At 42.3% G+C, this 13,014-nt stretch overlaps 1 protein-coding gene across 5 annotated transcripts in view; it reads left to right on the top strand.

Moving 5' to 3' along the window:
• LOC146190984 (uncharacterized) overlaps positions 1-13,014 on the top strand; it is a 49,702-nt gene that overhangs the window by 22,822 nt on the left and 13,866 nt on the right. For 3 of the 5 annotated variants that reach the window (XM_084601397.1, XM_084601400.1, XM_084601399.1), the window contains exons 2-4: positions 4,070-4,170; positions 9,104-9,185; positions 11,203-11,382. In XM_084601397.1, coding sequence (XP_084457523.1) covers positions 4,070-4,170; positions 9,104-9,185; positions 11,203-11,382 — 363 coding nt within the window. The remainder of the gene's footprint in view (positions 1-4,069; positions 4,171-9,103; positions 9,186-11,202; positions 11,383-13,014) is intronic. The other 2 variants (XM_084601398.1, XM_084601401.1) reach the window with 2 other exon arrangements.

The raw sequence follows: 13,014 nt of genomic DNA, 5'->3' as shown, positions 1-13,014 counted from the left end.
GCTGGCACCAAATCCGAACTGCGTGCTTTACTGTGCAGTACCGTGCGATTTACTTCGCTCCGTCAGCCTCAGACATAACAACCACACATAATGATTACCTTCTTCCTTGCACCAAGGTGCGAAACAAAAAAGTGTTTGTGGCGCAATGGCGCATTCACGTCTGATTGGGTTGCGTAGTCACCGCAACGCTTCATCAGTGGACAGGCTGTTTACACGGATCTTCATGCGTCTCTAATGCGTTCAATATGGTTTTGTGCAAAAAAAAAAAAAAGTATTAAAAGGCTTCGGATTTAGCCGCGCTGCAGGCATTTAGGAAATGAGTTTTTCTCATTTCAAAACCGATATGGCATCGTCTGTCCACGGCTTTGAAGTTTACTTTCGGACTAACCACCAAACTGCGATAGTTATAAAGTGAATTACTATGCTTTAGTCAATTATATACCTAACAAGACGAGTTCTTGCAGTAAATTATGTCCGCTACGGGTGCGAGTTTGTTCCTTAAGTTTTGTTTAGTCCAAACTTCCTATTTATAAAAATTTTGCAGCGTTAACTCGCTGAAACACACAGGATATCCAAACATTTGTCTTTTGACGTCTTGTCCAATCTTTATCTTGTTCATGATGATTTTTGAAACTCTCGGCGTAGTTTGTCATGGAATAGCCACTATGGTTTTGTTTCGCCCTCGTCAAGGGGATTTTTTGTTAATCTTACAGCAAGTCGCAAACCTGAATAAGTGGTGCGTTTTTGTTTTTCCCGTTACATTAATACTAACATTGCGGAAATTAACCCTCTCAACTGCAGGAGCCAGTGTAACGCATTCGAAAGACACTCAGAAGGGCACGAGAACACGGGACAGGCGATATATTTCCCTCTTCTCTTTCGTGTCTGCCTTCCGATCATGCAATGCAGCATTTGCGAAATTCTGAAATTCAGCTGCTCTTCGCAGCGAGAGCGCGTCATTATGGCGGGCAAACCTGTTTGGGTGCAGAAATCACATGCAGTGCCGGAGGCCTCGATTGTCACAATAATGCCGCTCCCCTTCCCTGCACGCTTCTGTGGTGTTTTGCTGCCGGGGTTTAGAACGGCTCTGTCAAAATATTAATTCATTAATTTTGCATCAGATTGTTTATCGGGTGTTTATTCTAGGATTAGCGATCAATTACCTTTCCTTTCACTATTTTTAGAGAAGATACTAATGAATGTTCCCGTGCGCGTCCAGAAGGTTCGTGAAGACAATAGCATCGTCAAAATGTCTACGTTTAATTGGGTTATATTTAAATCGTGAGATGGGATGGTCTTCTGCTTACGATATATTTAATAAAGCAATTGCAAATTTTACTATGCGGCACTTCCAGTACAAACTATGAAGGAGCAATTGAAAGAAGGCCAAGAAATATTGGACGACGAGGGCTCTCTTCAAATGAATTGAACAAAATAATAGGTTTTTCGCTTGTTTGTTCTTTGGAAACGGGAAAAGATGTTCTGACATCTGAAAAATAAACCAGGGAACGAGATTGGATTATTTCACTAAGTTTAAGAAATTTCGAAATAAACGCAGGTTTTATAAAGATGAAGCTCTTGTTAATTAATGATTTTTCGCCTGCCTTACACTATCCATAATTGCTTTGGCGACGTATCATTGCAGTCATGGGGATCAAAAAAATAAAACGAAGGTTTTTCTCTTTGCACTGCGATTTTATGGTGTTAATTATGGCGAGGTATCATTTCCTAGTAAATTTAGGAGTGACTTTATAGCTACAGGAGCGCTCCATGCCTCTTTTTACCACTCACATGGCTAACGGCTCAGTGTTCTTTGTAGCCCGCTGCAATATATGAAGTCATTTCGATGATTGATCCTCTAATGAACACGTACTCGCCTGGTGATAATGAAGTTGCTGTTTTTTTCTATCAAAATGCTTTTAATAATATCGCAGGCCCCCGTAGTGCATATATCTGTAATAGAATGCTGCTTGACAAGTTCCAGGGGTTACGGTGTTGTTCAATGAAGGCAGGAAAATAACGACCGACCCAGAAAAGTATCATCCAGTTTGTGTATTTCTATTGTTTTCGAATATAGCTGAGCGTGTACTTTTTAAGCGGCTAAATAGTTTCTTACAAGGTAAAAATTTAATTTTTAACTAACAGTATTATTTTCACGCTGGTAAACCAACTCAAACTCCACTCTTAAATTTTAGAACTGTGTAATAAAAATATTAAAAATGATATTTTTTTATTTGGAAGATTCCTGCTGTTCTGCCAAGCCTTGGCTTTCTTGAAACGTTCAATATTACTGAAAAATTTGATTTAACGAGATTTGTAAAGTTCTAAATACGCTGTCTGAGAGTTATTTACTGCAGAAAGACAGTATGCGCAAGTAGAATACGTGACATTTAATTTAGGTTTATTGCATTTTGATGTCTTTCAAGGTTCAGTTATGGGATCTCATTTATTTATCCTCTAAATTACTGGCATTGTCAGAATTCTATTATTTATTAATATTGGGTTGTATGCCGATGTTACAAATTTATCTTTGGGCCCTATATTCAAGTTCCTGGGCAGCAAGTATCTGGCTCGACTGATCAATTATTTTATCGTCTGTAAACAATCTCGAGTTTAATGATAAACAGACGGAGTTCAGGCTTTGCCACCTAAAAAGCAACCCAATAGACCATGACATGAAATTATGGTTTAATAACTTGGAAACTCAACAAGGGAATATTTGTCAGACTTTTGTTCGCGATTCCGCAGTAGTCTAGGAAGGACAGTTTATGTGAAAAGCATTAAAATTAAAATTGGTAAATCTTATCGTAATCTTTCGTACGATCATATTGTCCCACAACTGATGAAAAGAATTTATATATTGCTCTTATTTATTCACAGCTTGCACACTGTAATCTCGTGTGGACACTAGCAATAAACTATTCCCACGTACTGTTTTCGCATTGGAAAAGATCCTACATGCATCGTGTGCTGTAAACTGTAGAAGAGCTCAGCTAGTGAAACAAATATTTTCTAAACTTTACATTTTTTCAATATTTTTTAATGTTACAACTCGAGTACAGCAGTTCGTATTTTTTATAACTAAGGAGGACTTCTTTTCTTTTCGTGATATTTGTCTTTCTAAGAATAGCAAATATGATTTCTGCGTGGATCACCTATGCACTACAAGCTTCAGAACTAACTAGGGAATTCAAGACATGGGTAACCAAATTTCTGTCCTGTGTAATAAATAGCTCTGAATGTCTTGTAGAAATTGATGAAGGAGCTACCAGTGAGGCTCTTTTGTTTTTTTCCTCCTTCATAACTTTTATCAATGACAGATGTTATCAATGCACCACAAACAATTTTCATTCTTGTGTTACTGTTTGTATTTCAATAGCGTTAGGTCATCGCACCTTCTTCATTTTCGTACTCAAATGTGTGTAATTGCGTTCCGCTGAAAAAAAGTTATGTAGCAGCTTTACCGCTTAGATGGTGGGTTGTTAGTGCTATTGTTACTGCATAGATTTTTACAATTATCCTTATCACTTTCCTGCGCGTTAATTTGATTTTCACTTAATGCGCGTGTTTTTATGAAAAGCGTTTTGTTGAGAATGTGTTTGCATTTTCTGCACCAGTGTCACTCTATTTAACCCTGTGTGCAGCCCTCGTCAGAGTGGGTGGGGGCCATGTTTTGTCTGCCTCTTTTAAGCTCAGCTCAGGTTAATAGCATTGAACAAATAAAGTACTGCTGCTACTATTACTGTGAATGTCTACGCTTTATTCTTGTTCTCTGAAGCCTCACTATGCTTACTCTATAAGCTTACAGACAGCGTGGCTGACTCGGCTGATAGAGCACGAGTCTAACGCCGGTACAGTGATAGTCGCCGACGCCTCGATAAAGACGTTTCTGCGGAGGATAAAAGAGGACCTCCTAAATTGCGATAGTTTGTTCACTCTTGCAAAATGAACGATGCTAGAGCACCTGAATCCGAGCAGGTTCAGTTTCATGCGATCGTCTTCATATCACTACTCCGCTATGAAGAATATTACACGCACGTGACCATAAATGTCTTCATTCTGTATGCAGGATCATCGGCGACCGTTCTTTACCCAGAGGCCACTGCAAAGAGCGACACACGATGGCAGCGGCGGCTTTCGGCGTCTCCTTCCTGCTGCTGGCCGGCACAGGTGAGCGCGAGATAGAAATATAATTTCTCGATACGTTTCTGCATAAAGAAGAAATTATTGCGGTCGGTTGTTTCGTGAGAAAATGCGCAGAATGAATAAATGCGCATCTAAATAAATGATTTGCGTCAAATGAAACCTTACCCAAATGAGCACACTTCGTCCGCGCCTACGGTTCTCACTAGCGGTTTATCCTTACTTAATCTATTTATACGCTTTAGAAAAGTTCCACTTATAAGTGGAACTTCATATAAAGTTCTAGTTATAACTGAAACTTATGTAGAACTAGAGTAATAGTGACATATACAGGAGTAAAGTTAATCAACGAAAGCTGTCCGCCTCCGAGAAGCCGCCTCTCAGTGTGGCCAAAACAATTCTGCTCATAAAGTTGGAATTTAAATTCTGGTTGCTCAAACTACTGTGCAAAACAAGGAGCACTTAAACACGGGCTTATGAGCTAATATATCGTTTGAACTCAACTTACAATTAAATTAAATGAATAAGCAGCGACATTTGAGCGTACACCCTTGAAGCTTTGGTTTAGGTTTATTCTTCAGAGCGCGTTTCTTATACATTACGTTACCAGTACCTTATGGGCACTAACATGCAAGCTGAACATTTAGTCTTGGAACTATCGAGGGAAAAAACTCCTTGCCTTTCGTAATTTAACCAAAACGCTCATCTTAGAAGCGTAATATGAGTGGAAAAGCCATTTTCCGGGACGCCTTGACCTGCATTCCCAAGAGAGAGACATGACACCACGTGTACTGAGCAATGTTCCAGATTTTTAGCGGGGTAACGGGGAATCACCGGCCAAGTTACACAGAGATAAACCTACGTCACAGTGTCGAATTGGTGCGAAGCATCACTTTGGTGTTTCCATTACGAGCCCCAGCATCGTGGATAGCGAGCGCTAAACTTTTACATCGAAGAAAATGTCAGTATGTGCAGATTCCGTGGTCTTTCTTACGCTGACGTTTCTAAGCGTTGTCCATAATTTCTCCGTTATCACGGTACACACAGAAGCGCTGTGGGCGTTTTATTTCATGTCACATGGTATGTTTTTCAGCTATTGTAAATGTTAATGCGTTAACATGAAAGGCCCTGTTCTCCTCAAAATCCGGCGTTGACATTGTCGGAAACTCACGGGCGTTAAGGCGGCAGGGCAATGGCTCCCGTCCGCGGATATGCTATTGCCGATCCTCGCTCGCGTACATACACCGCACTCGGTTAATCCCTAATCGCCTTATTTGGACCACTCTTGTCTAACACCTACTCATTAGCACAAAGTCTTAAGGTATCCCATTATGCGAAATACCTCCCGGCATGGCTCTGAAGCCCCGCTTTAACCAAGTCTTGCGAACGTGTCTGCGTGGCCTATAGGGCAATGTGTTTGAATTGGAATCCAAGGTTTCCGGGTGCGACTCCCGTCGGGTTCTCCATAACAGTTCCCGCCACATCGCCCATGACATGTGGTTTCGTGACGTCACGCAACTCGCCGGCCAATCAGTGCTCTGCCATGCCACCTGTCAACTACCACCTGCCAGAAGGCATGCTCGCGATTATTCTTCGAGAGCTCTGACGGCGAGTTCCTGCAGGACATGAGCCTTAACGCTGTCGGGATGAAACCGAACTCCAGTTTCCGGCGAAAACTGATTTTCGGCACTTCCCAAGGTGAGTTTAAGGATGTAAAATGCCCCGGTTCAACTATTATATTCCTTTGAGTACGCAAAGCTTCAGGGCGAATTTGGCGTCAGTCCGACCGTTTTATTTAGTTTTTTTTTTTTTTTTTTGCCTGTATCTAGCCTTTGATGTCACGTAGACCAAGAGATAAACTAGCATCGCGGTGTTATACCACAAGTGCACGTAATGTATAAGCTGCACAAAAAGCCGTACCTCTATCGCTACCATATACATGTTGCGTGAGTAATGTCATTTCCCCGTTCATACTTGAAAGAGCGATGTTCTCAGACGGTATGACGCTGTTCCGGCTAGTGAACTCAACCTAAATGAGGCAAGCGCTGTGTGCTTACCGCTACCTACCGCCTGAAATATTTAACGCACCACGTTTCAGCTGCTTACCTGTTGTTTACAACTTCGTAGCAAATGGCTATCTGCCATCAGTCCATGATGGCAGGTTGAACATGAACGTTTACACGTTTATGTGTTGCATGCACAAACCGCATCATCACATATTAGAACATTGAAGGCCCCTAGTGGGGCTTTACGTAAAGGGAAGTGGTTGGCTATGAGGCGGGAATAGTACGTGCACAAGAAACTCTGGTAAGTGACCAGACCAAAGAAGTAATAAATAAAAAACACGCAGACAGCTACAGCATAAATAAAAAGAGCGCTGTCATGAAGTAAAAGCGGTAACAACAATTTATACAGCAAAGTAAAACATTAGGTGTTTTTTACACCTTACGGAATCACGCTCAGTGACAACACATTCGGTAAGAAGATTCCATTGTACTATTGTAACCAGAAAAAAAATAGACTTCTTGAATGCATAAGGGACTTATGTAATAACTGAATACTCATGGAGCTAAACACACGAGGTGACGTGTACACCGGTGGGACTGAAACTGGTTTTGCGCAACTTTGGAAACCTGTAGAATAATTTGCGGCATACACATAAGCGAGAAAGTTGGCGTCTAAGGATTAGTGGGTTCATACTGAGAGATTCTAATGATGTGGTTAAATTCAGAGTCTAACGTTACAGAACTGGATAGATTCAATGTCATTAACTACGTTTTATGAGGACATCTAATTGCTGATACGTACTTTAGTTTATTGCAAATCAACGCATTCATGTTAACGGACGGTTGACAGAGGCAAGAGACCGCTTAATCAAGTCTAATGTTCTTGAAGTGTGAGCTAAGTAATATGCTTATTGCATGTTAATTTGCTGCTGATATGACACTTCATATTTGCATGATTCGTCCTTTCATTTGTTAGTTGTCCTCAGTGGATAAGGTTTGGTTTGGTTTGGTTTATGGGGTTTAACGTCCCAAAGTAGCTCAGGCTATGAGAGACGGCGTAATGCAGGACTCCAGAAATTTCGGCCACCTGGGACGTGCACTGACATCGCACAGCGCACGAGCGCCTTGCTTTTCGCCTCCATCGAAAAGCGGCCGCCGCAGCCGGGATTCGATCCCGCATCCTTGGGCACAGTAGTCGAGCGCCCTAACCACTTCACCAGCGGCGGCGCTCAGTGAATAAGGATTGGTTATATTAGAATGCTTAAGTGAGATTTGCGTTAAATTTCCGCTTTCGTGATTTCTTTTACAGTCTTCTAGGCTCAGGGCGTTGCCTGGACGTTGGCGCAATACCCGTTACAATTTAGACGTCGCACCATATGGCAGTAGAATATTTTTGCGGGCGAGTTGGTTCATTGACCTTTTTTGCGCAGTCTACATTTTTGTTACCATATGGCCATTTCTTTAACCTGCACCAGCTACACCAGTGTAGCAAAACACCAATGCTTCCAATGGTGTTTTGCTGCACTATAAAGTGTAGCTGGTATAGGTTTAAAAAATAGCCCTTATATATACAACTACTTCGTAGACTCTGCATTTATATTGCATGTCAAAAAATGACGATCCACAAGGGTAGCAGTGGTCGAAAGTCACTAACAATGTCGCTCCTCAACCCAAAATTTTATGTTTATCAAAAGCCCCATTGCATCTATGTGATTCTGGGTCTTTTCCTGCAATTACTACTTTGTAATTGGCCATGCCATTTCGTTTTCATGGCTGCGTGAAACAGAAACGGATAGGGTGTGACGTATGATTAATTCATTGATTGTAATTAGAAGTTCATGGTATGACGGTCAACAAAAATTCGAGAGAAATTCAACTTTAAGGATATGACGTTAATTAATGTGTCCCGGGTTCTCTGTACAATCACTTCGCAAACACGTACTCTCTGTTTTTTTTTTTTATTTTTATTGTTTTTTTTTTCCACAGAAAGCGCATGGTCTCCGTTTAAACGAAGCCAAGCGAATGTGCTTCGAATGCCTAATTGTTGCGCGCCTGAGTCGCGACATTATGGTTGCTGGTTCGAACCCCACCTTATTATTATTAGTGTACTAAGTGCGTTTCGCATTCTTGCATTGTCATAATGACGTTCAAGTTACGTGTATGCTCTGACGATACAATCATATTTTGTCCTATGTTTTAATAAACCTCAATTTTCTGTGACGTAACGACCCATTTTGTAAAAGGGGGATCTCTCGCCACAAGAACGCCGACAACTACTACGCTTGGTTTTTTTCCTGAACATGATCCTAGTAGCTGTCACGTTAAAAGAATATTTTCGGGCTCAAGGTTCGGTGCATCTCGTTCGACGATTGCCGTAAACACTACTCCCGCAGCTCCAAGTATTTCCTAATGGTTAAGATGCGAAACAGTGCATTTGGTGGCTGGGGAGTGCATTGCGGTGTCTTGAATTTAAAAACTAACGGCAAACCTTGCTCTTTACTAAGCACTTAGGATTAGTATTATTTTAAAAGCCAAATTGAATGAGATGGTCTAGTTTTAATACAGCAACTAATACGAATCGGATGTTTTTACTGGGGCCAAGTAAGAGACATGGCCTCGAAGAATTGGAAATTAAACATTAATTAACCACAATTTTTGTAAGCCTGTCTGAGCTCTGCCGTATTGCCCAAGCTTGAGGGTCATATATGAGCAATATCTTCATATGCAGGCCCTGATATTGAAGCAGCCGTAGTAGTAAACTGCGTGCAGCCTTATTCGAAATTAGTGACATGTATTCTAAACATTGAAAACTTATTCCGTTCCATCCTGCTTTAGTGCCCGATTTCGGAGGTCATATAATCGGATAGGAGACTGTTCCATTCGCTGTTCTAAAGGTTAATATATTCACACACACACACACACCCTTTGCATGTTGTTTCCTTTTCTTTTTTCAGGCAGCGCATTGGAGCTCCAAGTATCAACACGTGACATAATGCTGCCAATCGGAAGTGAAGGAGGCTTCTTCATATACCTCGAGTTAGTACCGCTTTCCATTTATTGGGATTACCTTTTTCGTGCCTGCTTGCTTTGTTTATTCTGTTCGGGTATGGCTTCTTCAAAAAAGGAATTGTGTAAGCCACATAGGCTAGGCTTGTCCTGAAGTAAATGCTTGGCTTATCAATACAAGGACGCGTGACATGACGAGACTCGGACATTGAACGCCTGCAACGGGCGCCATCTCCCATAAATTTGGAGTCAAAATTTTGTCTGCGCATCGCTCCATTCCGACATACTCGCACGGTTTGCTCAGGTTGCTCGTTATAGTCAGTGAAAAACAGAACTTCGGTGCCTACAAACAGCTGTGTTCTGTTTATGTCCAAGTTTTGGTTTCGTTTGGTTTGTGGGGTTTAACATCCCAAAGCAACACAGGCTATAATGAACGCCGTTGTGAAGCGCTGTGGGCAATTTTTTCGACCTGGAGTTCTTTAACCTGCGCTGACGTCGCACGCTACAGTGGCCAGGGGTGCCGCATAAATTTATACTATCCAAAATGAAATATCACATGTGTGTGACTCATTTTTGTTCGTATACACACAGTTTATTAGATATGCATAGAGCTTTCATTTTGAAGTTTTAATTTTCAGGAAGTAAAATTGTGTGTTTATTTCAAGCTGATGTAAAAATGACACAATTTAATTAAGCGATTAATAATTTAGAAATAAGTACAGAAATCACGAGTTGCATTTGGGTAATTCCGATTTTCTTGAATCATTCTTTGTCTGTAGGGTGCGCGTCGAGGCACCCTAAAGCAGTGTAAACGTAGGCTCCCTACAGCAATGATAACCCTTAGATTTTTTTTATTCTCCCTTTGCTATGTGGGTTCTATATGGCACTTATTTTCTTACTTGTTCTTTTTAATCTCAATCTAGCACATAGGTATTAGCATAAAGTCGTAATTTACCACATCATGTGAAAGACTACCGGTCTTAGATATTAATATCCGCATTAGCCGTAGACATATGCCTGCTTGGCTTAGGGGTAGCGTGTCTAGGTTTTGAGCGGTTTCGATTCCCACTTCACCCTGTGTAAATTTTCTTTTTTACCTTTTGACCAATCCAAATTTTCTACCTGCGGCAACGCCGGCTCCGTTGTGTTTCCCTGTTTAGCGCGATAGCCTTAAAGCTGTCGCGTTAAAGAGTTTCTGGCTGTGGATTATACCGACAAAGCAGAAAAAAAAAATCTACTAAATCATAAGTTCTCGAAAGGAGCCAAAATTTTCAGTGTCGGCTCTGCAACTTACAGAGGGTGCGGCAACATACAAGGCGTTTCTAACTACCGAGGAAGATTGCTGCTGTAGTCTTCTCAAAATCAGCGCACAGATAAAGGAGAACGCTATCTGTGGCTTACGCGCATATCTTTCAGATCAGGAGTCCGCTAATGGCGGGCGTTTCGTCGTGTGCGTATTTTAAAAACGGCCGCGCACTGCACGTGGTCGCACTCTGGTCAAGTTCTGGAGGCGGCTACGAAACTTTTGGCGCATGTCCTTTCAATATGAAACGGAACAATCACGTTGTAGGAGGTGAGTTTCTGCGTGACTTCTCGAGTGAAGTTAAAGATCACTTTTGAGATATTATGTGAAAGGGGAAAAACTGCTTATAAAACAGCAAAAGCCTTTGTTCTCTTTCATATAAGAACCTGTACCTTGGGCGAGGATCCTTGACCTGGCTCATCGTTTCCCTCCTTTCTATAGCTTTCTTTCTTACATTCACGATTTCTGCGGGAATCTTGGTAGTTTCAGTATACGCGCTCTAAGGTCAAAGAGCAGTTCAAAAGTCACGTGCACTCAAAAAGTGCGGAGAAGAGCTTGTGGGAAGGCTCGGCGGCAGCAACTTGACACCGCCAATAACCTTTATATATTGCCATGGTAAGGACCTGCGCATGCTTGCCGTCTTAAAAACAGAACCTTAGAACGCGCGGCCGCTATTGCACGTTGACGTATCGCGACGTTGACGTATCGCGAGCAAAGATGCCCAGAGAGTCGCCGCCTTCGCAGCAGCGTTCCCAACGCAAGCGTGTGGGCGCATGCCTCCGTGCTGGAAGGTCCCCACCTGGTCGCCCTACCCGGACCGCCATGGCTGCCCGTGAAAGGACTCGAGCACACCTGGGTCAACGTGTCTGCCATCGGAGCTGGTCACGCTACCGTCACGCTCAATACGTCGCTGCCCTTCATCAGGTACGGCGCCATGCTTTTAATTATAGTGAACTAGTACAATAGCACATCTAGTTTCTGAGCCCTCTGTGCCTGTGCCTTGATCTAGGAAGCATGTGCCGCATTTTGCACGGTATGCTTATTGGTAGCACTTTTGGTATAACATGGTGTGTACAAATTAGTATATTCGCGTAACTCAACAGGGTCATCATACCCTTGGAGACAGACGCCATAGAATATCTCTGCCGCGCTCACAAACAATCTAAGCTCGAACGAGTAACGGACTTCTCTTCCTTCGAATGAAAAACAGTCAGCGACTTCGCTTTTGATGCGATAACATTAGGAGTGTGATGAAAGCGTAACATTGTCTGGTGTCGGCGTCTCTGTGAACTTTGAAGGCTCCACCTGACAGCCATGATAGCTGGCGGGTGCAGGGAGGAACATTTTTTTCTCCACTTGTAGGGGAGGGGAAGGAGAGGCTGCACTGGGGTTAGCTGAGCCAAACCGAATCACAGAATAGAATAGGAAATGGAATATAATCAGAACTAGAATAGACTGGTAAGCGAAAGGCAATGTAATCTGATTTGGAATACACTGGCGGGGTGAAGCAAAATGATATCGCATTTCCTCCGCATCATTCCGAATCACGGTGAACTACTCTTACACCGTGTTCCGAATGATCGCCTCTAATTTTCACTTGCTTGCACTGAAGTGGCCACTCACTGAATGCCCCTCTCAGAGCCAGCCAAAAGCAGAAAAAGCAGGTGTCAGCTTGCTACGAAGCGGTCCTCTAAACTTCTCTTCTGGTCATGAAACTTGCACTATGAGAGAGACTCAAATTTCCCCTGAAGGACCTTGCCGTACACCGATATTGCTGAGAGGGGCATAAGCACGTAGTAGGCGCGTCCGTTTGTAATCCCTTTCCCGCCACAAAGCCATCAGCAGTGTCCGGCATCTCCGTGGCATATCAAGCACTGGGGTCACTCACCATGACAGCGACGCCGGTGCCTCAGACATCATATAATCTCCTGTCGTAGTTTCTGGTAAAGGTGTTTTATTATTTGCTTAGGCACTAAAATACGAGATCCTTCTCAGATAACACAACTCATTTCACGTTCGCTGCTCAAGTGCCTTACCGTCATCTCTCATAAATCATTATCCACCGTCACGGTTCCCTGTGCTTGGAAGCTCGCAAAAGTAATCCCTTTGCATAAATCCAGTTAGTCTGCATTACTGTCCAACTGCATATTTATATCTTTTTACTCTTCGTGAAAGTTGCTTGAACGCGTAATTGCGTCACGAAATCCCTTTGAACATACTACTATATACTATGCAATTTCCGTCGAGCACCACTACATAAATAATCTGATTCACTTGCGACGTAAGTCAGCCATTATGAGTAAATTCAGGTGGATACGTTCGCGGCATTTTTGTTGATATACCTGAAGCTTTCAATACCGTTTCAAGTCTGAAGCTCCTGCATAAGCTGAACTCTGTTCTGGGTAAACCTTCGCTCGTTCATTAAATATATGAAGAGCGTTCCCTTTTTGCATACTTTGATTGGACTATGTTATTGTTTGGTTTGTTTTATAGACTCGCTTCTGCTCTTGTTATACGTTAATGGCATGCTGCTCTGTGTATCTTATGAAATCCCCA

Source organism: Amblyomma maculatum, chromosome 4 (genome assembly GCF_055883805.1).
Source record: "Amblyomma maculatum isolate TAMU_Amacu chromosome 4, ASM5588380v1, whole genome shotgun sequence".
NCBI lineage: Eukaryota > Metazoa > Arthropoda > Arachnida > Ixodida > Ixodidae > Amblyomma > Amblyomma maculatum.
This window is presented reverse-complemented; position numbering and strand designations above follow the sequence as displayed.